The sequence below is a fragment of the Thrips palmi genome, unplaced genomic scaffold (assembly GCF_012932325.1).
Source record: "Thrips palmi isolate BJ-2018 unplaced genomic scaffold, TpBJ-2018v1 HiC_scaffold_18, whole genome shotgun sequence".
Classification (NCBI taxonomy): Eukaryota; Metazoa; Arthropoda; class Insecta; order Thysanoptera; family Thripidae; genus Thrips; species Thrips palmi.
In genome coordinates this window covers 7626551-7651306 of record NW_023144627.1, presented here as the reverse complement: position 1 = coordinate 7651306, position 24756 = coordinate 7626551, and the positions used below count along the sequence as shown (strand labels likewise).

At 51.1% G+C, this 24756-nt stretch overlaps 4 protein-coding genes across 9 annotated transcripts; 1 reads left to right on the top strand and 3 right to left on the bottom strand.

Moving 5' to 3' along the window:
* Positions 1–188: 188 nt before the first annotated feature.
* Positions 189–9787, bottom strand: LOC117644668 (nose resistant to fluoxetine protein 6-like). The gene is made up of 15 exons (XM_034384280.1): positions 9406–9787; positions 7511–8430; positions 7317–7422; positions 5847–6114; positions 5047–5147; positions 4829–4956; positions 4463–4602; positions 4028–4239; positions 3555–3723; positions 3282–3475; positions 2855–2984; positions 2422–2611; positions 1916–2058; positions 1505–1667; positions 189–1024 (listed from the first exon to the last, which is right to left on the bottom strand). The coding sequence occupies exons 1-15, from the start codon at positions 9663–9665 to the stop codon at positions 957–959; spliced, it is 3192 nt and encodes a 1063-aa protein (XP_034240171.1). The 5' UTR covers positions 9666–9787; the 3' UTR covers positions 189–956.
* Positions 9788–14464: 4677 nt separating this feature from the next.
* LOC117644495 (DNA-directed RNA polymerase III subunit RPC3) lies at positions 14465–17074 on the bottom strand. The gene is made up of 9 exons (XM_034384011.1): positions 16727–17074; positions 16516–16640; positions 16308–16441; positions 15944–16217; positions 15653–15864; positions 15410–15563; positions 15124–15319; positions 14878–15045; positions 14465–14800 (listed from the first exon to the last, which is right to left on the bottom strand). Exons 1-9 carry the CDS (start codon positions 16871–16873, stop codon positions 14660–14662), a joined length of 1551 nt encoding a protein of 516 aa, XP_034239902.1. The 5' UTR covers positions 16874–17074; the 3' UTR covers positions 14465–14659.
* Positions 17075–17159: 85 nt separating this feature from the next.
* On the top strand, positions 17160–21099 carry LOC117644496 (fizzy-related protein homolog). 3 transcript variants are annotated; one of them, XM_034384013.1, is made up of 11 exons: positions 17160–17272; positions 17879–17996; positions 18083–18178; positions 18254–18430; positions 18516–18638; positions 18729–18917; positions 19005–19229; positions 19312–19444; positions 19548–19711; positions 19792–19989; positions 20077–21099. In XM_034384013.1, the coding sequence occupies exons 2-11, from the start codon at positions 17937–17939 to the stop codon at positions 20116–20118; spliced, it is 1407 nt and encodes a 468-aa protein (XP_034239904.1). In that variant the 5' UTR covers positions 17160–17272; positions 17879–17936; the 3' UTR covers positions 20119–21099. The 3 variants fall into 3 exon arrangements, with proteins under 3 accessions (XP_034239904.1, XP_034239903.1, XP_034239906.1); XM_034384012.1 differs by lacking the exon at positions 17160–17272 and adding an exon at positions 17279–17447; XM_034384015.1 differs by lacking the exon at positions 17160–17272 and adding an exon at positions 17488–17599.
* Positions 21089–24225, bottom strand: LOC117644497 (NEDD4 family-interacting protein 2). 4 transcript variants are annotated; one of them, XM_034384017.1, is made up of 6 exons: positions 24052–24225; positions 23564–23743; positions 23213–23353; positions 23002–23122; positions 22733–22912; positions 21089–22645 (listed from the first exon to the last, which is right to left on the bottom strand). In XM_034384017.1, the coding sequence occupies exons 1-6, from the start codon at positions 24052–24054 to the stop codon at positions 22536–22538; spliced, it is 735 nt and encodes a 244-aa protein (XP_034239908.1). In that variant the 5' UTR covers positions 24055–24225; the 3' UTR covers positions 21089–22535. The 4 variants fall into 4 exon arrangements, with proteins under 4 accessions (XP_034239908.1, XP_034239907.1, XP_034239910.1 ...); XM_034384016.1 differs by having other exon boundaries at positions 23002–23125; positions 24052–24224; XM_034384019.1 differs by lacking the exon at positions 24052–24225 and adding an exon at positions 23960–24027 and having other exon boundaries at positions 23002–23125.
* Positions 24226–24756: the final 531 nt, after the last annotated feature.

The following is a 24756-nucleotide window of genomic DNA, read 5'->3' as shown; positions in this document are numbered from 1 at the left end:
AAATAAAAGTTAACTCTTTGAGAACTTAAAAAGCCAAAGTAATTTGAATTCAGAGGTGGGGTTTGTGGCGTTCGACTCGGAATGATTAGTAAAAAAAAAAATAAAAAAAAAAAATGGGCCACTAGTGATTTTCACTGGTGTGCCCCCTTAAAAAGTGGTGGGATGGTTTCGGTGGAAGAAAACACAACTTAGGTCTTATTAAATATATTCTGATGAATGATGAAATATTGACACTGATAGCAAGATGATTCTCACAGTCGAGTAAAATGACACAGCGCTCTCTCTACATACAACCTTATTCGAAACGTATGAGGAAGAAGAAGTTTGAGATCGCAGTAAACCACTCGACTCAGCAGAGAGACAATCGGTCACACTGATAAAAAAAAATATGTACAAAACAACATAAAATGTGTGGCGGCAATGTCATGAGCCTATGGCAGTATGTCAAGATTTTTGTTTCAATGCACCTACCACTCGTCTAGTGGAAATTGCCGTCCTCAAGCATACTGTAAAAAATTGCGAACTTTCGTACGGAAAAGGTGCAGACGAATATAGTACGAAAGTACGGAAAAAAGTACGGAACGTCCGTACTTGTCCCATAAGAACTCATGTAATCGGGTACGGAAAAAAAGTACAGAAGTTCCGTAGTAGGACAGGTACGGACGGTCCAGGCAAATTATTGACCACACATGTTCCGTACTTTTTCTGTACTTTTTTTTCGCAGTATTACCTATTAACAGTAAGAGGTCTCAGTGCGTTACTTAGATCGCGCTTCTTGGTTCGTGCACCGCGCTTTTGGCGCGCAAAGAGCTTGACGAGCGAGAAGCGTGGGAAACACAGCCACATAAACGAACCGACTCACGTCGCAGTTAAGTCTTTTCCTCCGAGCGTCGCAACTTCGGCCCTTGACGAACGGTTATCTGGACCGCTGGCACTCTGCCGGCAGACTCCCGTCTTCACTCCTTTTTGGCGTGAGATGTGTAGACGTCCGTGCTTAGGTTGTAGTAGTAAGCGGCTGCCAATTCTAATGACAAGAAAGTCCGTGAGCACACAGCGAATGCGGCGGCAAGTTTGCTTGCCGCAAAATTGGTCAGCCGGATTGAATGCCGAAAATTGGCAAGCCTGGACCTGAAATACTCCCCTCCTCGCCGACATTTGGCATTGCAGCCGGCCCACAGTGGTCCAGAAGACCGGTGGAGGCGGCCAAAACTCTAGACGCGTTTTCAGCTCCAGAGTCGCTAACTAGGACTCGAACCGAACGTGTGACCGCATCAATGGATTCCTCGTTCGGAAAGCAATCCATTGATGCGGTCACATGTTCGGTTCGAGTCCCATTTAGCGACTCTGCAGCTCAAAACGCGTCTAGAGTTTTGGCCGCCTCCACCGGTCTTCTGGCCCACTATGCGTCCGAAGCGCCAAACACTGGCAAGCTGGTCAAGATTTCAGATCGTGGCTTGCCAATCTTTGGAATGTGGCATTTCGGCGCGGCATTCGGTTTGCTCACCGTGCGGCGACGGCGTGGTCGGGGTGCTCGGGGGTTCCCACTTGAGGCTCTGGCGGCGCTTGCTGCTGCCCAGGGCGGAACGCACGCTCTGCATGGGCAGCTCCACCAGCAGCGTGACGACGGTGGCCAGCGCCAGCACGAGCACCAGCTCCCACAGGTCCAGCTGCAAGCCAGCTCAGTGTCAGGGCCAGAAGACCGGCGGAGGCGGCCGAAACCCCGGACGCGTGCAGAGCTCCAGAGTCGCTGAATGGGACTCGAACCGAACGTGTGACCCCACCAATGGATTGCTCTCCGAACGAGGAATCCATTGGTGGGGTCACACGTTCGGTTCGAGTCCCATTTAGCGACTCTGGAGCTCAAAACGCGTCTAGAGTTTTGGCCGCCGGCGTATACTATGTGTCGGGGACTCACCGCCGCCGTCACACTGAACTCCCTCTGCGAGCGCACGGAGCCGGCGTTGTAGAAGAAGACGAGGAACTGGACGAGGTAGAAGGCGTAGGATATTCTGCTGAGCAGAACCAGCGGCCGCGCGCACAGCACCCGGTCCAGCACGCCTGGAGGAACAACCAGCGAGGTTACGCATGTCTATCTCCCACTTGAACAGGACGCCCCACGGCTGCTGGGGCGCCTGCTTTCCTCTCGAAAAGTTGCAGGTTAGTTAGCTTTTGTCGAACGCACAGTGAACCAGAAGACCGGTGGAGGTGGCCAAAATTCTAGACGCGGTTTGAGCTCCAGAGTCGCTAAACTCGAACCGAACGTGTGACCCCACCAATGGATTCCTCGTGCGGAGAGCAATCCATTGGTGGGGTCACACGGTCGGTTCGAGTCCCATTTGGCGACTCTGGAGCTCAAAACGCGTCTAGAATTTTGACCGCCTCCGCCGATTTCTGGCCCACTGTGCGGTGTACACACTGTACCTCCGTGGCCGGTGTAGCAGGCGAAGATGAGCCAGGCCATGGCGGCGGCCCAGGCCAGCGGGGCGAGGGCGTTGAAGCGCGCGGCGTCGGCCACGTCCAGGCGGTAGTCGAGGCGCGCCACGTGCCGCTGGCTGAACATGGCCCAGCCGCCCAGCGACGCGCTCGCCAGCCACCCCAGCGCCAGCAGCACCTGCAACAGTGGATTTGCCAGAAGACCGGTGGAGGCGGCCAAAACTCTAGACGCGTTTTGAGCCCCAGAGTCGCTAAATGGTGCTCGAACCGAACGTGTGACCCCACCAATGGATTCCTCGTTCGAAGAGCAGTCCAATGGTGGGGTCACACGTTCGGTTCGAGGCCCATTCGAGTCCTTTTTAGCGGCAGAGTATGGTTTGCAACCCTTTCAGCACGGGTGCACCGGGGCACTTATACGCACCTTGGGCACTTGCAGCTTCCTCGGCACCCGGTGCAGCAGGTAGCCCAGCGCCACGCCGGCCAGGTACGCCGAGGCGCGGTGCGTCGCCTGGATGTACGACACGTCGGCCGCGCGGTACAGGTCAGCCGGCCTGCGACACGAGAAGAGCGTCAGTCTCTCTCGCACTCATGGACACCGGTGGAGGCGGCCAAAACTGTAGACGCGTTTTGAGCTCCAGAGTCACTAAATGGGACTCGAACCGAACGTGTGACCCCACCAATGGATTCCTCGTTCGGAGAGCAATCCATTGGTGGGGTCACACATTCGGTTTAAGTCCCATTCAGCGACTACGGAGCTCAAAACGCGTCTGGAGTTTCGGCCGCCTCCACCGGTCTTCTGGCCCACTGCGGAGCGAGCTGCGAGTGAGAAGGATCGACGGGCCGCGTACTTGGCCCCGTTGTAGATGAGCAGGCTGACGTTGTGCTGCAGGGCGGCCTGCTGCCGCAGCCACGTGGAGCCGCCGACGAGCACCACGATGACGGGGGAGGCCAGCGGCCAGGCCTTGACGAGCAGCCACACTAGCGGCGGCACCAGCAGCGACAGCTGCATGTCCAGGGCCAGCTGGTGCGTGTGCGGCGCGCACTAGACAAAGACAGGCGTCATCGTGGGGCCTCCGAGTGGCAGTGCGACGCAGTGCGAGAGAGACAGAGTGGGCACCCACCATCTGCTCGAAGGGCCACAGGTTGTGCACGTAGAGCAGGTTGCGCCACATGTGCTCCCTGCAGATGCGCCCATTCTCCTCCACTAGCTGCCCCCAGAGTGGGCCCGTGCCGATGTGCTCCAGCACGTAGGCGTAGGCCACCGTCACGAGGCCCAGCGTCGGCGTCAGCCTGCGCCGGAAAAACAAAAGCTCGTTAGACAGAGCTCCAGGAGCCGGCCAAAATTCCAGACGCGTTTTGAGCCTCATAGTCGCTAAACAGGACTCGAACCGAACGCGTGACCCCACCAATGGATTGCTCTCCGAACGAGGAATCCATTGGTGCGGTCACACGTTCCGTTCGAGTCCCATTTAGCGACTCTGGAGCTCAAAACGCGTCTAGAGTTTTGGCCGCCTCCACCGGTCTTTAGGCCCACTGTGCGTTCGACAAAAGCTAAATCTATCTTCCCCGCCGAAAAACTAATGGCCCCGCTGACCTGATGACGCGCGTGGCCAGGCGGCCCGCCCAGTCCAGGCTGCCGGCGCGGCTGAGGTGCTTGCTGAGGTGGAAGGCGGCCAGTGTGCCGGACAGCATGAGGAAGGTGTCGGTGTACATGAGGGAGCCGCGCAGCAGCAGCGAGGCGGGCGACGCGGCCAGCACCGTCAGCAGCCGCCTGTTGCTGAACGGCAGCGCGGCCAGCGGCACCAGCTGCAACATTCACGTTCAAAGTGACTCCGGAGTCGCTAAATGGGACTCGAGCCGAACGTGCGACCCCACCAATGGATTCCTCGTTCGGAGAGCAATCCATTGGTGGGGTCACACGTTCGGTTCGAGTTCCATTCAGCGACTCTGGAGCTCAAAACGCGTCCGGGGTTTCGGCCGCCTCCGCCGGTCTTCTGGCAAATCCACCGTGCGGCTGAAGCCACCTTACCTTGTGCGCGGCGTACAGCAGCAGCGAGCACACGCAGCGGATGCCGTGGATGCAGCGGATGTCGTCCGCGCCGGGGTCCTCCTGGGCCGTCAGGGTGCTCCAGTTGCGACGCAGCGAGAAGGAAGCCACCACGCCGGACACTGCAAGCACGGCGAAGCAAGCCGCTCTGTCTCTGTCGCACTCACGGCGGCGGCCCCGATGCAAAACTCCAGACGCGTTTCGAGCTCCAGAGTCGCTAAATGGGACTCGAACCGAACGTGTGACCCCACCAATGGATTCCTCGTTCGGAGAGCAATCCATTGGTGGGGTCACACGCTTGGTTCGAGTCCTGCTTAGCGACTCTGGAGCTCAAAACGCGTCACTCACGTCCGCCCAGCTCGTCGGGCTCGTGCCCGGTGTCCTTGATGGTGGCGACGAGGGCGAGCAGCAGCAGCGCGGCGAGGCCGCCGCCGGCCAGGAAGAAGCTGGGCGGCAGGCGCTGCATGGCGGGCGTCCTGGGCGCCACGCGGCACGCGCCCCGGGGCAGCCCCACCCGCGCGCGCACCAGCCCCGCGCCCCACGCGCCGCTACGCTGGAAGCGCGACACGGCGCCGCGCAGCGCCAGCTCCACGTCGCGGGGCGAGCACGCCTCGGGCACGCACACGCCCCAGCCCAGCGTGCGGAACCGCGGCACGAAGTGCGCCGACTGCAACCAGAACGCGCTCTCTGTCTCTCTCGCACCCCTACACTCTAAATATGGGGTGCCTAGAAACTGGGCGCCTTTGTCGCCCGCCCCACTTTTTAGAGTGCCAAATGTCGCCCAGTTCCTGGGCACCTTTGTCACCCAGTCTCGGGGTGGACAAACCATTAAGAAACCTGCCTTCACCCATGGCTCAGCAGCGACTAAGGTGCCGAAGGTGCCCAGAATCTAGTCACCTTAGTCGCCCAGGATCTAGACACCTGAGCATGCTCTACCATGGGAGAGGACCGGTTACTCTATGATTTGTCCACCCGGAGACTGGGCGACAAAGGTGCCCAGAAACTGGGTGACATTTGGCACCCTAAAAAGTGGGGCGGGCGACAAAGGCGCCCAGTTGCTGGGCACCCCATATTTAGAGTGTAGGCTGCCTAGGCACGCCCCATGAGAGCGAGAGAGACAGAGCGGCCATGCGGCCGTCACTCATTGCTGAAGGTGGGTGGTGGGCCAGAAGCCCGGCGCAGGCGGATAAAACTCCAAACGCGTTTTGAGCTCCAGAGTCGCTAAACAGGACTCGAACGGAACGTGTGACCCCACCAATGGATTGCTCTCCGAACGAGGAATCCATTGGTGGGGTCACACGTTCGGTTCGAGTCCTGCTTAGCGACTCTGGAGCTCTGCACGCGTCTGGCCGCCTCCGCCACGTACGTCGTTGAGCGAGCCCTTGAGGAAGGAGTGCGCCAGGCTGCGGTCCAGCGCGGTCCGCAGCGCCGCGTCGTTGCGCCGCAGCTCCAGGTCGACGCCGGCCAGGCAGTACTGGCCGCGGATGTGCACCAGGCCGGGGTCCTCCTTGGCGCCCAGCACGGGCTCCAGCACGGGGCGCACCAGGTCGGCGAACCAGGACGCGGCGCGCGCCAGCACGTCGGCGTCGTCGCCGTCCTCGTCACCCTTGCTGGCCGCGCTGGCCGCCGCGGACCTGGAGGCAGACGAGCAGGCCGTCAGCGTGCCGAGGAAGGAGACTCTGCTGGCGCAAGGCTCCGCGTTACAGTGGACCAGCAGACCGGTGTCTCCGGGTTGTTGTACCCCCCGGCTGGCCCGTACCCCCGGTCCCCCATACCCAAGGCATCGTCTACCGGGGGTACACCAAACCTAGGTATGGTTACCGGGGGGTACACCATTCCTAGGCATGGTGTACCCCCCCCCCTCGAGGGCAGGGGGACACCAGTCCTTAGGACTGGTTTTCCGGGGGTCACCTTCCTTAGGCATGGGGTACCCCCCCCTTGAGGACAGGGGGTACCCCCAGTCCTTAGGAAAGGTGTACCGGGGGGGACACCCTTCCTTAGGCTGGTGTACCCCCCATGGTGTACCCCCCGGGACACCATTCCTTAGGTATGGTGTCCCCCTCCCCCTTTAGGACACACGGTCAAAAAGATGTCTGGCAATTTTTCCCGATATTTTTTTTCATTTCCAGGTATTTTCTGGAAATGCCCCTTATTTTTTTCGTTTTTTCTGGAAGTGTCTACCTTTTCCAGAAAAGTATCTGGAAAATGTTAAATCCCAATAAATATCTGGAAATAAAAAGGCTTTCCAGATAATATCTGGAAATATTTTTTCCCAAAAAATGTCTGGAAATAAAGGCCTTGCCCCGAGTGGGGTACACCGTTCCTTGGGTAGGTGTCCCGGGGGGTACACCATTCCTTGGGCATGGTGTACCCCCTGCCCTCGAGGGGGGGGGTACCCATCCTAAGGTAGTGTACCCCCCGGTACACCATGCCTAAGGACTGGTGTCCCCCCTGTCCTAAAGGGGAGGGGGTACACCATGCCTAAAATGGTGTACCCCCCGGTACACCTGCCAAAGGGAATCGTGTCCCCCCCGGTACACCATTCCTAGGACTGGTGTACCCCCTGGCCTCGAGGGGGGGGGGTACATCATTCCTAGGAATGGTGTACCGGGGGTACACCATGCCTGGGTTTGGTGTCCGGGGGGTACACATCCGAGGGGGGTACACCATACCCTTTACACCGGCGGAGGCGGCCAAAACTCTCCTCGTTCGGAGAGCAACCCATTGGTGGGGTCACACGTTCGGTTCGAGTCCCATTTAGCGACTCTGGAGCTCAAAACGCGTGCGGGACTTTTGACCGCCTCCACCGGTTTTTCTGGCCCACTGTGCGCCGTACCGCTGTCGCAGTCGGACGTCCACCCCGAGGCACTCGTCGAAGTCGCCTAGCTGGATGGCGTTGCCGCTGAGCACGCCCGAGGGGAGCTTGGCCGTGGCGTCGTACACTGCAGAGGCAAACACGACCAAATTAAAAAAACAATCACAACAAAACGCGACGGCCGGACAGGTCATGGACAGGTGGACTTGACTTACTGTTGAGCGCCCACATCTTGTACTTGGCGAGGTGCTGGACGAAGATCCTGCTCTGCTTCCTGCACTCCTCGTTCTTGACGTCGTCGTCCGCGGTGGGCGCGAAGAACTCCGGGAAGCCGGACATCCAGGACGTGAGGTCCTCTTCCTCGTCCTCGTCGTCCTCCTTCGCGGTCACTTTCCCCTTTGCTTCGTCACCGGACCGTTTCTTCGTCTTTTCCTCTCTTTCTGTTACCGTCGATTTCTCCTCTGTTTCCTTTTTCTTTCTCGACTCCTCCTCCTGTTTTCTCCTTTTGCTGTCCTCCTCTGCCTTCAACTGCTTCTCCTGCTCTTCCACTTTTCTTCTCCGTCCTTTTTCTTCGTCCTCCGCTTTTCGTTTTCGTTCCTTTTCATTCTCTTCCAACTTCCTTTTTCGTTCTTTTTCTTCTTCTTCTAGCTTCCGTTTCTTCTCTTTTTCGTCCTGTTCCGCTTTTCTCTTCCGTTCTTCTTCAGCTCTCCGCCTCCTTTCTTTTTCCTCTTCTTCCGACTTTCGTTTCCGCTCCTCTTCTTCTATCTTCCGTTTCCGCTCCTCTTCCTCCGCTTTCCGTTTCCTTTCCTTCTCCTCCTCCTCTAACTTCCGTTTCCGTTCCCTCTCCTCCTCCTCAGCCTTCCGTTTCCGCTTCTCCTCCGCCTTCCTTTTGCGCTCATCCTCCTCCGCCTTCTTGCTGCGTTCTCTCTCTACCTCCCTGTCTCTCTCCTCCCTCTGCTTCGCTTCCTGCCGCTTCCTCTCCTCCTCCTCCTCCTCCTCTTGCCTCTCTACCGCCCTCCGCCTCTCCTCCTCTCTCTTTCGCTCCTCTTCCTTCTGCTGCTCTTCTGCTCGCCGCCGCCGCTCCTCTCTCACTTTCTCCTCCAGTCGACGCTGCTCTTCCTTCTCTCTCTCTTCTCTGCAAAAAGGAGAAGGCAGTTGGTTCCAAGGACTACGACATGGTGTTACTGATTAACGCACTGGTGTTCTTGAGTTAATATTCCATTTCAACAGTTAAAGTATTTTTAAGTATTGCGCGTCAAAGTATTAAATACATGAGAAATTAGAGCAAGTAGCAAATTACAGGTGCGTGTTTTTATTTTTTAAGGAAGATACTGGAGGCTCGCGATGGTTCGCCACGAAACGGACAATGCTTCTTGGTACACCGTTTTGAAAAAGCCGCCCCTTGAAACTGGGTGGCGAGAGAGAGAGGAGCTGGGACGACACATACATGTTGGGCAGGCGGCGTAGAGAGACAGACAGAGGCGTATTAGAATTAGAGAGAGGGTGCGGGTGGGACGGGACGAGAGGCGGAAGCGGAAGTAGAGAGCAGAAGAGAGCAGGGAACGAGCAGCTTGCCGGTTTTTGGGAAACGATTCACACATCTTCAAAGCAGTTTCTCGGGTTTCAAGTGTCGGGAACGAATTTTTCAAGAATTTCACGACACGAGTCAATCTCCGAACACGAGAGCGACAATGTCACACGTTCATCGTTAGGTTACAACATCGGGGGTCTACACAACGTCTACTGGCGCGTAGCTACAAAACAAGACACGCCGTTCGGGGGCACACAGAGGGCCAGAAGACCCGTGGAGGCGGACAAAACTAGACGCGTTTTGAGCTCCTGAGTCGCTAATCAGGCCTCGAACCGAATGTGTGACCCCACCAATGGATTGCTCTCCGAACGAGGAATCCATTGATGGGGTCACGCGTTCGGTTCGAGTCCTGCTTAGCGACTCTGGAGCTCAAAACGCCTCTAGAGTTTTGTCCGCCTCCACCGGTCTTCTGGCCCACTGTGGTGCATCTACAAACTACTCGAGGGGTGCTACTCGCTACACTCGTAATAACACAATTGAGCGACAGTTTTCTCCTTGGTACACACACACGCTAGTTACCTGACTCTGCGCAGCTCCGCTTCCTTCCTGGCGCGCTCTTCCTCCAGCAGCCTCTCCTGCTCGGCCTCTCTCTCTCGCTCCTCCTCGTCCTCCTTCTGGCGACGCGCCTCCTCCTCCTGCCGCTTCTTCTTGCGCAGCTCCTCTATCCTCCTCTTGCGCACGTCCTCCGTCGCCTTGCGCCTCTCCTCCTCGGCGCGCTTCCTCTCCTCCTCCCTCCGCTTCATCCTCGCCTCCTCCTCCTTCCACTTCCGCCTCCGCATCACCGACTCGTGCAGCTTCTTCCTGGCGCGCCGCTCGTCGTCGTCCTCGGGCTCGTCGTCGTGGAGGTCCAGCTCCGGCGCCTCCTCGCTCTCCTCCTCTTCCTCCTCCTCCTCCTCCTCCTCTCCTCCTCACGTACTCCTCCTCCTCTTCCACCTCCTCCTCCGGTTTGGCCTCGGCGCTCTCCTCCTCGCTGTCCTCCTCGTCGTCCTCCTCCTCGCTGTCCTCGTCCTCTACCACCGCGTCGTCGTCGTCGTCGTGGTCCTCCTCGTCCTCGTCCTCCTCCACCTCAACCACCATCTCGTCCTCGTCGTCCTCCTGCAAGCAAACGCAACAGCGCACTGGTAAGACAACCGCCTGGGCGTTCCACCTTAACGCCCTGGGACGGCGAGAGGCGTGAACTGATAAAGGACCGCCAGGCGAAATTTTAATGTCCGACGGCATTCCTTTACTGCGTCCTTGAAGGGCGGGAAACACTGCTACGCTGTAAAGCACGTATGCCTTTGCTTTACCAGTGCGGCAGATCGTCACGAAGGACGGTCCCCCCTCCACGAGCGCCTGTGAAACCAAGGGTAGGCCGACCCGCCACGCACCGGAGCGCGACGGGCGGGCCCGCCCGCAAGGCGCTCCCCTCCAGCGGCTCCAGCGGCCGCACAGTGTGGAGGCCGACTCATCCGCAGAGCCGCTAAACAGGACTCGAACCGAGCGTGTGACCCCACCAATTGGATTCCTCGTTCGGAGCGCAATCCATTGGTGGGGTCACACGTTCGGTTCGAGTCCTGTTTAGCGACTCTGGAGCTCGACACGCGTCCGGGATTTTTGGCCGCCTCCACCGGTCTTGCGGCAACACCCACCTCCGCCTCGGCCTCCTCCAGTCGCTGCCGCCGCTTCCGCCGCGCCTCCTTGATGAGGTGCGCCTTCCTGCGCGCGTCCTCCACGGTCCTGCGCTTGTCGAAGTCGGCGCCCTTCCGCACGCCGCCGCCGCCCTCCGCCAGACGCAGCTTCTCCTCCGCCTCCCGGATGGTGGCGGCGCGCAGCGCGGCCGCGTCGTCCAGCTCCACGGCCTCCACGTCCTTCAGCGGCCGCTTCGCCACCAGGTGCCCTGCCACAGACAGCACTGTCAGGCCGAGCGGGGAGTTTGCAGTGTACACTGCCCAGGCAGGCTGCGCAACCCTTTGGACGCCAGAAGACCGGTGGAGGCGACCAAAAGTCTAGACGCGTTTTGAGCTCCAGAGTCGCTAAATGGGACTTGAACCGAACGTGTGACCCCACCAATGGATTCCTCGTTCGGAGAGCAATCCATTGGTGGGGTCACACGTTCGGTTCGAGTCCCATTTAGCGACTCTGGAGCTCAAAAGGCGTCTAGAGTTTCGGCCGCAGCGACGGTCTTCTGGGGCGAAGCCACTGCGCGCCGCTCACCTCTGATCTCCGCCTCGCCCTTGGGCTTCCTCCATTTCGTCTCGGCGAACCGCTGGTGCGTGGAGCGGCCCTTCTTGTCGTCGTCGAGCTCCGACTGGTCGCAGAAGCTGGGGAACTTGGTGCACAGGTTGGAGGACTTGGCCTCCGCGCGCGCGGCCCACTGCGCGGCCACCAGGACCAGCAGCAGCACCGCCAGCCCGCCGCGCCCCGCCATGCCTGCAAGGGGAGGACGATGGTGAGCAGTGGACCAGAGGACCGGTGGAGGCGGCCAAAATCCCGGACGCGTTTTGAGCTCCAGAGTCGCTAAATGGGTCTCGAACCGAGCGTGTGACCCCACCAATGGATTGCTCTCGGAACGAGGAATCCATTGGTGGGGTCATATGCTGGATTCGAGTCCTCATCAGCGGTGGAAAAAAAATAAGCATCGCGCGGCCCTGCGGGGAGTCGAACCCCCCCGCCGGCGCGGCGATATTCCCGTCTCTCTCGGCGTCGGCACCGCGCTCCTCCGCCGCACCTCAGCGTCAGCTCGGCGTCCCGATCTTTGGCCGTGCCAAGTCGACGTCACAGCGGGCCGTGCGCTGCTACGCTACGCCAGCAGGCTGCGTCCGAGAGTCGCCAGCGTGCGAGAGAGACAGAGTGACGAAAAGACTCTCAGTCTGCAGCTTGTCACGCCGCAGTACCAGAGCGGGGCGCATAGCGGCGCGGCCCGGGTCAAGGTGAACGAGCACCTCATCGCCCTGCAAACTGCAGCCCTCCGCCCTGCAGAATGCAGCCGGGAAGTACACTGCCAACGGGCCGCGGCGCACAGTGGGCCAGAAGACCGGTGGAGGCGGACAAAACTCTAGACGCGTTTTGAGCTCCAGAGCCGCTAAATGGGACACGAACCGAACGTGTGACCCCACCAATGGATTGCTCTCCGGACGAGGAATCCATTGGTGGGGTCACACGTTCGGTTCGAGTCCCATTTTGCGACTCTGGAGCTCAAAACGCGTCTAGAGTTTTGTCCGCCTCCACCGGTCTTCTGGCCCACTGTGCGGCGGGTCAAATCGCGCGGCGCTCTGTCTCTCTCGCACCCATGCGGCACGTCCCACGAGTGCGACAAAGACAGAGCGACGAGAACGGCTTTTTGAAACTGGAAGTGGCGGCCCGGGCGTGAAGACTCAACAGACTCGACACGCACTGTACAAATGAACTACATTCGCTTTAAATGAGCCGCAGGCACAGCCTGGTCCGTTCGTCAAACCACCATCAGATGGTAACCATCAGTTTATCTTTCAGATGGGGCAGGGAGCGGGCAAGGAGGCCTCTGCCTATAAATACGCCCGTCAAACAAAATTAGACGAAAACAAAGTCAAGCCTAACGCACACTCCTGTGTTGCTAAGCTATTTCGACCACTCAGCAGCTGGACCCATATTTAACCGCAGATTCAGATTTGTTTTCGTATTCAAAATGGGGTTGATGGCATGTGTTTTTTGACAACCGCCGAAAAATCGGAACTGGGCCCAGACGTCTCGCAAACCGGCGAGGAGCCGGACGAGGAAGTGGCCTCAATGAGGGCCACGCCGTTTCAAGGTAGCAAAAGGGTCGTCTCCGTTGCTCTGTCTCTCGCACCCTTACGGGGTGCCCCCTGAGTGCGAGAGAGACAGAGCGACGAAAACGACTCTCGGAATCAGTCTGCAGGGGCTGCAGGCCAACTCGCTCCGTGACAATGACAACCGCGAGAGCAAGGCAGTGGGCCGATTCCGAGCCCTGCTTCTCAGTGGGCCAGAAGACCGGTGAGGCGGCCGAAACTCTAGACGCGTTTTGAGCTCCAGAGTCGCTAAACAGGACTCGAACCGATCGTGTGACCCCACCAATGGATTGCTCTCCGAACGAGGAATCCATTGGTGGGGTCACACGTTCGGTTCGAGTCCCATTTCGCGACTTTGTAGCCCAAAACGCGTCTAGGGTTTCGGCCGCCTCCACCGGTCTTCTGGCCCACTGTGCGCGCGGGCGTTACTTTATGTGAGCTCCAGCCCGCGGTGCAACTCGAGGCTGGCCTGGTCACCGACCAGTGGCCAGGGTGGTCAGCGCGCCCGACGCGGGCGTCGCTGTTCGAAGCCGCACGCCCGGCTCTTCATCGCGGTGCCCGCAGGCCGCGCCGCGCGAGGGGGCGACGGGCGACGCCGCGACGCGGCTAGGTGGCCCGGCGGGCCCGGCGGCACGCGGCGGCGGCACGGGCCGCGCACCCGCGGCCACGACGCTGACCAGGCCGACGCGGCTTGGCTGCGTGGCGCTTGGCGGTGCTTCGCGGTGCTTCGCGGCGCCGAGGCGAGGATGGCGCGGACGGGACGGCGGCGCGGGGCTCGGGGGCGCTACGCTACGCTACGCGCGACACTCGGCGGCGCGGCCCCCGGGGCTGCCTGCTGGCCCTGCCTGCTGGCCAGCTGGCTGCGGTACTGAGGGAACCAAGGGGGGAACCAAGGCGCCGCGACTCCCCGCCGCCTCCAAGCGCCACCGGCCGCCGCCTTCTCGCCGTCGGCAGCCGTCGTCGGCAAGCAAGCCATGGGATTTTGACCGCCTCCACCGGCCTTCTGGCCCACTGTGCGCCGCCCGGGCTGAAAAGAGCGGCACAGCTGCCGCCCCTCCCCCTCCCCCAGTCCGAAACGACTCGCCGCTGGGGCTCTGCCAGGCCCTGCCAGTGGCGCGACTCCAAACGCAGCCTCGGTCGCAGCGCCTCCCTCGCACCCCATCGGCCTGCGGGACGCAAGGCGGGACGCCCCGCGAGTGCGAGAGAGACAGGATGACGCGCGGAATCGGCCTGCTGCCGCTCCCTTTTACACCCTGAGCCCCTCGCACAGTGGGCCAGAAGACCGGCGGAGGCGGCCAAAACTCTAGACGCGTTTTGAGCTCCAGAGTCGCTAAACAGGACTCGAACCGAACGTGTGACCCCACCAATGGATTCCTCGTTCGGAGAGCAATCCATTGGTGGGGTCACACGTTCGGTTCGAGTCCCATTTAGCGACTCTGGAGCTCAAAACGCGTCTAGAGTTTTGGCCGCCTCCACCGGTCTTCTGGCCCACTGTGCGTCGGGCTGCTCCGGAGTGAGACTCGAGGCGTCCCGTAGTGGCAAGAGAGAGACAGAGCGACCAAATGGCGCTGCGGAACCGCTCGTCCCGGGCCTCGAGGTCGGGCCGCGGGCCGCATCCGAGGCGGTCGGCCAGTGTGCCCACACGCCCCCTTCAGACGTGGGCCCACACTGGGTGTGCGTGCGCGCGTACGTCCGTCGTATAAGCACTAACTCACGCTGCAGTGAGGGGACGGTGTTGACAGAGACAGAGTGACATCAAATCACCATGTCCTACATTGTGCATCAAATCATCAGATTCACGGAAAAGGCAATTGATTTTTGAAAAATGTCATACTTCCCAATTCTAATTACAACAAATGATAACAAGGTATTGACAGCGAAACTTCATACAAACGTCATAAGGAGGCACTGTTTAAATGGCACGTGGCAGATGTATGCCCACTTCCCACCATATTATAACAATTTTTTCTGTGAGACTCCAAGGGTTAAAAAATTATCTCAGGTCACTATTGCTGATTGTAGCTTAAAAACAGTTGCATAAGAAATATTGTCTGTTCTAAATGGAGTTCAGCTTCACTTAATTTTTGAACCCTATTCTTCACTTTGTTTAAAAGATCCACCTCTGGGGGTGCCATCATTTCTTCAATCTGCAAATAAAGTTACATTACTGATCAGTGAAAGCAAATCAAATTATTATTTTTGTTGTTATTATTAATCATATTACCTCTTGTAACTGGTCTGGTGTTGCTCCTTGTTCTGTCATGTTGAGAGCTATTGAGTCTATTCTCTGCTTCTTTTCAATTAGTCTCCTATTTTCATCACTTTCATGGGCCCTGCGTGTCATTGCATTATAAAGAGCCTTATAACTGAAGTCAAGAACCATGCGGGCCACCTTAAACAACAGATCAAGATAACATAAAGAAGGCGAGATGTAAGATACAGCCTGTATTTAAAACACTGTGATTCATACCTCTTCTAGATCAATGTGAAAGAGGAAGAACATTTTGTTTGGACCAGCATTGTTTGCCATTGATTTTCGAATCTCTTGTAATTGCAAGAAATTCTCATGCAATAATCTGTAAGTTAGCTGTTTTGCTTCTCTGGCAGGGATCATGGCAATCTTCTGGATTTTTTCTTGCTCAATGTGTTTTCTGGCCTTTACCAGCCTGTAATGAAAAGTTGAGATATTAAAACATTGTTTTGTATTAGCAATCAATAAAACGAGAAAAAATTTAAGGACTGAGTTTTTTTTTAACCTGAATATTCGAGCTGCTTTGGATCCAAAACGTTCCACAATAATGTTTTCTATGCATGTCCATGTAAGAGCCTCAAATATTTTATACATGTTTATGCAGAACTGTCCACCTCCACTATCTCCAACACGAGTTAAGAAACAAGTAGAATCAGCCTCTGGAAAATAAAAACATAATAATGTTATGATATGAAGTTGGATAGCTTAAGTGTGAAAAATTTAGAGAGATGAGACTAAGTTGACCAACCAATAATTTTCAGATACTGTTCCAGGTGCAATAGTATGGGTGACTGTGGATCCTTTTTTCTTAAGGTATCCCGAAGTTCTGAATATGGGATATAGTTTGATGACCTAGCCCATGGTTCGGTTCGGATGTACATGAGCTGCAGCAACAACCGAAAAATTTCACTGGCACTTTCATCTATTCTTCTGGATACAGACGAAACTATGATTTGGTCACTGAGATTGTAAAAAAGAGAACATTAGATATTTGACAAGACCAAAGAGGCATCTAATGACCCAATAATAGGATTCCCACCGAAAGTCTTGATGAAACCGGTCAAAGTTTACACTCCAATAAACCCCTATGTCACCAGCATCAGCAGTTTCACCTTCTTGCAGTAGCGTCAGTGACTTAATATTTAAAGTTGGAGGTAGGTGCAACTGAGTTTTCTCTGCTGTAAGATTAGGAACAGCTGACGCCTTCCCGTCAGTGTTTTCTGAAGGTGAGGGACAGCGCACAAGAAATTGTTTATTAACCAGCAAGACAAACTTGTCTCTTAATAAAGGAAAGTTGGAGCCTCCTTCAGAGCCTGTCAGAAAAAATAAGAACACCATTAGAAGTAAAAAATACATTGTTTCTACACAAACTACATATATGCTTGAGTTCATGATAATCTTACCTGGCCTCGTCTCTTTCAGTCGTGAAGCTGCCCGGAGAATGACTTTTGACGCAGAATCATATCCTGATCTTAGAAATTCTTCCACTAACATCTCAGCCTCAACACCAAACTTTGTTTTGATTAGGTAAAGGTACCTATAGGACAAACAGATAAAAGTTATTGTCATCTGAGACTTTATCAGTACCAGGGAAAGACATTTTAAACCAACCTAGGATATCTAAGAAGAGAGAAAACTTTTTCTGGAAGAAGAGAGTACTCAGCAATCCGTCCATTTTTGGCCGCTGCAAAACTTGCTAGCCCGTATTGCAGGAGGACGCACAGAGATTGTTTTACCTAGACAGATTCAGTCGTCAGTGCTTCAAAATTAGTAAGGTAAATAAACCAAAGACCTGAAGGAGGTGGCATGTTATCAGGCTCACCTTGTCAATCGACAATTTTGTAGAGGAGGCAATCAAAGTCAAGGGCTTGGGACCCCACTGAAACAGGTCTGTGCCAACTTTCTCAACTATTTCTCCAAAATGTTCAAGTAAAATCAAAGAGCACACCTTAGAAAATTGAACAGACATTTTCAACCCTAAAAATTCAATGTGACGACAGCATTAAACAAATAATGACGGACGAAATACAGCGTTTTTGGCTCTTCACTTTGTTTACTATGAACAACATAACCTCTTCCACATGCCGGTCTAATCGTATGAGAAATTTTGAGTCCTTGTGAACTTTTCATCCAGAGGCAAACCCAGGCAAAAGCCCAAATCTTAACTGATTTTCGGAAGTCGAACAGCGTGGATATGAAAATCGGGAGCTTATAAGTATGAGAGCTGCAAATTTGTGAGACTTCATTGATTTTCAAATCCCCCGTTGTAAAAATAAAAGTGTTTTGGAGGGGCTACATTACACTAGCGCCACTAGCGGCCAAACGTGCAACCTTTCTTTTGCTTTCGGAACACCCACGCCCTCTGTCGGTGAGTAGTTGTAACATCGTCAAAGTTTTAACGGCTTATCGAGTGCCAGTGAAATCAAACTTCATGTATTCAACTCGTTTAAACATTTAAATCACGATCGTATTTCCTCGTGTGGTTGAACTCTATTTGTTTTCCCTCTGCGTGGGTGTGAGACTGGTCCTCCTCCTCCTCCGAGGTAATTTTATGTTCCGCTTGTTTTGGCTCTGCAGCCCGTATTTATTTGAATGCATTTTGTTGTTAACTTGTTCGATGCGGAGCGCGGTTGCGGCTGTTTAATCTAAATGACAGTTGTCTTCTTCATTTAGATCCTTGAAAGTAGTTTACACTGTATGATAATTTTGTATTTAATGAAAATATGTTTTCATTTCTGCATCATAACCTCCAAAATGTAACAACAATCATCCACTGTTTCTTTTGGACGTATCCCCATAAGGCCGATAGATGTATTTGTTACACTGACATCAAAGCCACATGTTTTTTCACGGTTCCTCTTCTCTTGTAGTTATCTTTCTCTTTCTCATAGTGCTCCCTTTGTTTACATCCCTTCCTAAAACAGATGTGTTGAATAACCTCCCTTTCAAAAGTTGTCCATTTTTTGTTTCGCAGGTGATCATGCCAGTTGTCCATTGAGCTGAAAGTACTTAGCAAGATCAAGTATCTCATCATGTTTTTGAACAAGGAATACGAAAATCGTATTTTAAATCAAACAACAACACCACCTACGGTATTTATAATGGAACTATTCATCTCATCTGATGATGGTATATGTAGTTGCCAGAATGCTAATAGTTGTATATTTGTATTGCACAGACTCCTCCTCGCAAGGGTTTCCAATCACCTGGTGGTGACAGATTCATCCCCTCCCGAAGAGATAATAGTTGGGAATCTCGATTTGCTACTTTTTCTGTGAGTAAAATAGCTTTACTTTGTAACAATCTTTTAAGCAAATTGTATGCTTACAATGTTTGTTTCTCTTTCCAGTATGCACCTAATGGAACCACATCTACGTATGAAAAAACTTCTCGAGAAAATGGTGAGAGTAGGAGAGACGGCACTGCATACAGGTGTCTCTTGAAGAATGAGTTGCTTGGTGCCAATATAGATTCATTGAAGGGACAAGGAAATGAGCAACCACAGGAAAGCAAAAATTTGTTTGAGGTTGGTTGATGATGATATTAATAATGTCTTTATTGGTTCCAAATTTTGTGGTAGTGTTAACTTTAACATTTATTTAATTTTCCAGTACCTGCCCGCAATTCCAGACCCACCATCTCCATACTCCCTTTCTCCCCTTAGTACCAAGAGTCAACTTCTGCTCCGGTCGCCACTAAAAGTTACCCAGAAGATATCCACTATGCCATTTAAGGTACTTGTAGCTTACTCTGCCACTTTAAGCAGTTACCATTAATTGATGAGTTGGGCAATGAACTTATTTAAGTTTTGCATCAATCTGTAGGTTTTGGATGCCCCTGATCTTCAAGACGACTTTTACTTGAATCTAGTTGATTGGTCCTCTGAAAATGTCTTAGCTGTTGGTTTGGCATCAAGTGTGTATCTGTGGAGTGCTAGTTCTAGTGATGTCACAAGACTTTGTGATCTTGCACCTGATGATAACACGATTACATCTGTTGCTTGGAATGACAAGGTACGAACTCTCATCATTTATTTTCTTTAAGTTCTATTGTGTAGTTAGCTTTGGCTTAGTCATTTTTTGCTTTATTTCATTATTCAGGGAAATTTAGTCGCTGTTGGCACTAACACCGGTTACGTACAAATCTGGGATGTTGCTGTGAACAAGCAAGTCAACAAATTAGTAGGCCATTCTACAAGAGTTGGGGCGCTTGCATGGAATGGTGATATTTTAGCATCTGGCAGCCGAGATAAAGACATATTCTTAAGAGATATTCGGACTTCCTCTTTGGTTCCAGACAAAAGACTTGTAGGCCACAGACAAGAGGTATACACTGTTTTCCAATGAATATTGTGTTAACTTTGTTGGGCTTATTATTTCTTGCTAATCTCTGATTGTTGCATCTCAGGTTTGTGGTCTGAAATGGTCTCCCGATAAACAATACTTGGCTTCAGGAGGCAACGACAACCGCCTTCATGTGTGGAATTGCCACTCCCTGTCGCCTGTCCAGACATACAATCAACATATAGCAGCTGTCAAAGGTGACATTAATCAGTTGATTTCAACTTTCTATTGAGGGTTGTGGTTTATGTTGGTTGTCTTTCAAGAGGGGCACTAGACACTTACATTGACTTCATTTTTCAGCCATTGCATGGTCTCCCCATGAACATGGTCTTTTAGCCAGTGGTGGTGGAACTGCTGATCGTCATATTAGATTTTGGAATACACTGACTGGGCAGCCCAAGCAAAGCATTGACACAGGCAGTCAAGTGTGCAATCTTATTTGGTCCAAGCACACGCACGAATTCGTAAGTATTTTTGTACTTGCCATCTTACAATATTGCTGGCAAAAGCGTCTTATATATGTCTTTGTTTGTCTTACATGTAGGTTAGCACCCATGGCTACTCTCAAAATGAAATATTAGTCTGGAAATATCCTAGTTTAGTCCAAGTTGCAAAACTGACTGGACATTCATATAGAGTCTTATACCTAGCTATGTCTCCATGTGGTGAATCCATTGTCACAGGAGCTGGTGAAGGAACTCTAAGGTTTTGGAATGTTTTTAGGAAAGCAGGTTCTCAAAAGGTGCTCAAAAATTTGTTTCAACATTTTTCTATGTTTTGTCTAACAGTTCTAGCCTTGGAGTAATTCACAATCTTGTTCCATTTGCAGGAAAATAAATCGGTACTGAAGCTGTTTTCTAGTATTCGTTGATCTTTGAAGATCCGTTGAAGAAAGGAAAGCGCAATCAAAAGCAGTTCCTCTATGTACCTGATATTAGCCTTCATGGCTCTTTTTGCATGGTGAAAAAAGAAAAATGAAGATTAAAATATTACTGAGTGTCAGATTAGAACGGACTGCTCAGTAATGCATGAAGACTGAGTGATGCTCATACTAGTTCAGCTTGGTCCTGTTCCCTTGTTGTTTGCATGTCCATGTGTATTTTGATTTTTTGTGTCTGAATCAAAACTCCCCATTATTGTTTTTTTTTTTTTTTTCAATTTGATTGTTTTGCATTGTATGAGAACAGTTCTCATTCCTGAAGTGCATCCTCTGTAGAAGGGACAGTATCAAGCATGTGTGTATCAAAGTTCTTATGCACTTGTGATATTCTAAATGATATGTTTCTTAGCTAGAAATATTTGAAGTTTAAAAGAGCTTAAACCATATTTTTATAAGGTAACCTCTTTTTATTGTTTTGTAGTTATTTCATAAATTTTTTTGTCAAAACCTGAACTTTTTTTTCTGTGCAGTGTCAGTGCAAATTGATAGAATCTATCATATTGTTTCAATCATTAAGTGCCAAGTTAAGTGTTGCCAAGGCATGTTAGGCTAATTACTCATCTACTTCATTTCATTTCAAACAGGTCATGCCTAATTTTTTGTGCTATTTCCCTTAACATTCTGTACCACATGTACTTCATTTTGTTTCAATTAGTGGTTTGGAGTAAGTGCCATAGCCATTTATTAACATGAACTTGGCTGCCATTAATTTCAGTCCTGAAGGTATACTTGTACCATCCTATATTTCTTGACAGGTTTTTACATTTGTCTTGAGTTGTGACATAAGATTTTTTTTAAGTTTGTATTCATTTTGATTATTATCTATCATTGTTTCAGTTACCAACGTTACAGTTATTTGTTATGAATGTAATAAAGCTTGGTTGAGAGTTAACCACGATAATGAGAATTTTACATCTTGTTTTATTTACAAAGTGATTTCAGAAGTTGTACACCAAATGAGAGAATATGACCACTGAATGTGGCCACAGCATTTATTCATACTTAATTAAATTGCACACTTACGGTAAATATCTCTATCCACATGACTAAAAAAAAGCAGCTGCATTTGTGCACTGATATGCACATGTAGAAAGTGAAAGATGGAAACAAAGTTAACATATACAGGTTTTTAAAATATAAGGTTATCTAACACACAGCCATGACAAGATAAGATCAATTTGATTTTTTGAATAGCAACTAGATCAAAAATTGCAGCTTTAGTCTACATGTGAGTTATATTAAAATGTTTTTGAAGTATCACAAAGCAAAATACCAAAGAAACAAGCACCACCTTAGCAGGGCAACCATATAGTACGCAAGACTGCGGGGTGGCCATAATAAAACATGATGCTACAAAAACAAATATAAAAACAATAACAGTCTACTTGAAAAACATTGATGGAAAAATGTTGACATGACAGACAGATAAAATCAAGAAACCCTTTCAAAGGTAAACCCCACCACATAAGACACCTCAATAATTCTCATCATTAAAATAACATGACATAAAATATTCCAATTGCATTTGTTCTTCACCAAAATGTCATTCAATTACAGGAATTCCTGGTTCCTTTCAGAGCTTACAAAAGAAAAACAAAAAGCTTTGGAATGCGTCAGAAAAAAAATGGTCAAGAACATCACTAAAGACACTGCATACATTGTGAGGAGGGTAAGAGAAACATGACAAACAGGTTGAACTGATTGGATTAAAATTTACACACCATAAAATCTTAAAGAATGAAGAGTAGAATAAGTATAAGAAATCACTTAAAAATTAAATAGTGCAACTACTGTATGACACATTCAAAAGACAAACTCCACTTAACACCTAAAAAACATCATCTCTGGAAGGCAAGAGGCTGTCCCTTTAAAACATGGTACGAAGTACAGATTCATTCCTTCGAGTCCCTTAGTGACTATCATGTCCCGAAATAAACTTATTACTGCAGATGTGTGGCTACCAATAATGTAATATTGAACTAACATATAGAAAAGAGAACATAGATAACCAGCTTGAATTTTCAACTAACAAAAGCTTTATAATTAATTAATCATCTTTGTTGACACAGGAATTTCCAATGAAGCTGTGAACCACATGGAACCTCACAAGGAATCTCCCCTTAACCTTCTGTTTTCCCAAAATTGAAAAATGATGAGAAATTTAAAAAAATCTGAGCCAACAAAATTTGATTGGAATAACTTTGATGCCCTCAACCAGTCAGGACTCGGTAGCAAAAATCTGTCTTGCTTCTTTCTCAAACACAAATTTAAAATGGCAAAAAATAAATATAGAAGGCCATAGCCCTGCTGAGGGATATAGGTCAGCCCCTTTTGACTTAGGTGTGTTTTCAATAGAAAAACAGTAGCCTTTCCTGAGCGTGTGGATTTCCAGACAAGAGTTGCCATCCACGCTTGATGTTCAGATAGTGGATGATTGCTCGAATACAAATCAGCAGACCTGGAGCAGGGATAAAGACCCATTAGTCTCTCAGTTACAGAGCCAATAAAAATGTGTACAAAATAGGAAAACGGGAAAACATCATACCAAATGACATGACCAGCCAGTAGAGCCAGACATGATCGGTAATATCAGATGAACGTTTCACAATAAGGGTCCACTTGGACAATGACAATCCGAATCCTGATAGAGCCCCGTATCGGGCAGCAATTGTGTGGCAGAAGCACATCAGCAGAAGGAAGCCAATCCAGTTGAAAAGAAATGATACTGAGAAAGAAGAAACAAAGGTATAAAAAGACACTGACTTGAAAGTTAATAGTTCAAATAAAGTAATCTTCTTTTGAAGAATTACTAACCAACAAATGCAGTGAAGAACATGAAGTCAGTTCCTAGCATTGCTTTGTTGGATTCATCGGGAGTTTCAGTATCAATTGCCAAGAACATGGGCATAGCAGTAGGTGGTCTTGGTCCAGGCCCCTGCTGAATTTCAGGAAACAAAGCATGAACCATTTAAATCATATCATCGTTAAGAATGAGTGTCGAAAGAATGTCTAGTTCAAAACTTACTGGAGGCATGTCTGGAGGCAAACCAAGTTCCACTTCACGGCTTTTCTCCCTCTGGACTTCATCATAGGTTGGCAGTTTGGTGGCTACCTCATATGGTGGTGGGGCTGAGAAGTCCGCCATCGGAGGAGGAATTTCGTAGCTCTGGAATTGTAGTGCAACGGGTATAGAAACAACGACAGGAGTATGGCAAGAAGGGTGCGGGCTTGGGCCAAGGGCTGCTTCTTGGAGCAAAGACGGAAGTACCATGTCTCAAGTGCCACTTCTCGTTTCAGCTGCCTTCGCACTACTCAACGCAAGCTGACTGACACCACCAGCTATGAACAACTAAGATTCTTAACATACAAATCTTACCAGTGAGTAAGGAACTGGAGGTCCGCATGCACCAGCTGCCATTGCTTCTTCCACCATAGTTGATGAGCTTGGCTCGCTGCTGTTAATGCTGGGGAGTGTTAGGGACGCTTGAGGTCCATGAGCTGAACAATGGACCACACCATGGCCAGGACCATGGTCTGCAGACGGAGCATTCGGATCCTGAAGCGAGTAAAAATCAAAATAAACAAAACTTGGTTTGAGGACCTTCAATGACAGCTCATGCAAAACAAATCTATCACAACATTCGCTTGTCAGTTTCCTCATGAAATGCTTATGTCGATATTGCGATTGGTTTCACAACGATATTGCGAGCACCGAAATGGTGATGTAATTAGTGGTGTTGGTGGTTCGGCTCCGCTCTGACGTCGATTGTACCTTCGCTGCAGCTGAGAGAAAGCCTTGCCGAGCAGCTGACCTGACAGGTGCAACTCATCACCACCATCCCCGACGCATCGCCGCAAACTCACCATTTCAAATTGCTGGACACGATGGAAGGGTGCGATGGAAAACAGGTGGCGAATCTCCAAACACGGCTAATTTGAACCACTTTCGATCAAATTTTCACGGGACCACCGACCGAGAAAATAGCAGAGGCCTAACTAGCAGCCTAAACAACCACGACATGAACTCACTGTTGCCAACAACGAAGCGATGACTCAATGGCTTTTCTGATGTTCAAACGGGTCAAGTTTCGTGTAAAAATTTGGTCGTATTTCTTTGCATTAAGCTCACATTCCCAAAGTTTGGTTGTCGAGGATGAGGGCTCGTGCACCGCAAAGAAAAGTTAACACTGTTTTTCATGGGAACGTTGGTGTTTTCATTGCCTGCTGAATGGTCCGTTTCCGTCTAGCTAGCGCCCAAATCAAACAGGCCACCAGTCGTTGCCGGCTCCTCTGCCCACCTCCCTCGGAAAAAAGAGAAAAAAAGGATGATATGACAATTTAGATAGCAGATTAGTGGACCTCTGCTCGGTAACAGAAACTGTATTGAAGGGTTCCGATGGAGATGTTTCATGCTGTTGAGTTCAGTTCCACCAAGTTGGTTTCTGATAATTTATCATGCAATGTACAAAAATCAAACCAGTTTTGAAATGAAGTAATGTGGTGGGACAGAGAAAACGGGGTGAGGTCGGTTTGGGTCAGACCACATTCATTCATGAAACTTCCTACAAG

Excerpts from the sequence above, each read along its gene's own strand:
- LOC117644496 (XM_034384013.1), top strand. The coding sequence starts at position 17,937 with ATGTTTTTGAACAAGGAATACGAAAATCGTATTTTAAATCAAACAACA. Across the intron at positions 17,997-18,082 it reads AAACAACAACACCACCTACG|ACTCCTCCTCGCAAGGGTTT; the intron begins GTATTTATAATG and ends TGTATTGCACAG. Across the intron at positions 19,990-20,076 it reads GGAAAGCAGGTTCTCAAAAG|GAAAATAAATCGGTACTGAA; the intron begins GTGCTCAAAAAT and ends TTCCATTTGCAG.
- LOC117644668 (XM_034384280.1), bottom strand. The coding sequence starts at position 9,665 with ATGCGGAGGCGGAAGTGGAAGGAGGAGGAGGCGAGGATGAAGCGGAGG. Across the intron at positions 4,603-4,828 it reads GCCCGACGAGCTGGGCGGAC|TGTCCGGCGTGGTGGCTTCC; the intron begins GTGAGTGACGCG and ends CCGTGCTTGCAG. Across the intron at positions 3,724-4,027 it reads CTGGCCACGCGCGTCATCAG|GCTGACGCCGACGCTGGGCC; the intron begins GTCAGCGGGGCC and ends TTTCCGGCGCAG.
- LOC117644495 (XM_034384011.1), bottom strand. The coding sequence starts at position 16,873 with ATGTCTGTTCAATTTTCTAAGGTGTGCTCTTTGATTTTACTTGAACAT. Across the intron at positions 16,641-16,726 it reads CAAAATTGTCGATTGACAAG|GTAAAACAATCTCTGTGCGT; the intron begins GTGAGCCTGATA and ends GAATCTGTCTAG. Across the intron at positions 15,046-15,123 it reads TTCACATTGATCTAGAAGAG|GTGGCCCGCATGGTTCTTGA; the intron begins GTATGAATCACA and ends CTGTTGTTTAAG.
- LOC117644497 (XM_034384016.1), bottom strand. Across the intron at positions 23,354-23,563 it reads CTCCAGTTCCTTACTCACTG|AGCTACGAAATTCCTCCTCC; the intron begins GTAAGATTTGTA and ends CTACAATTCCAG. Across the intron at positions 22,913-23,001 it reads GTTCTTCACTGCATTTGTTG|TATCATTTCTTTTCAACTGG; the intron begins GTTAGTAATTCT and ends CTTCTTTCTCAG.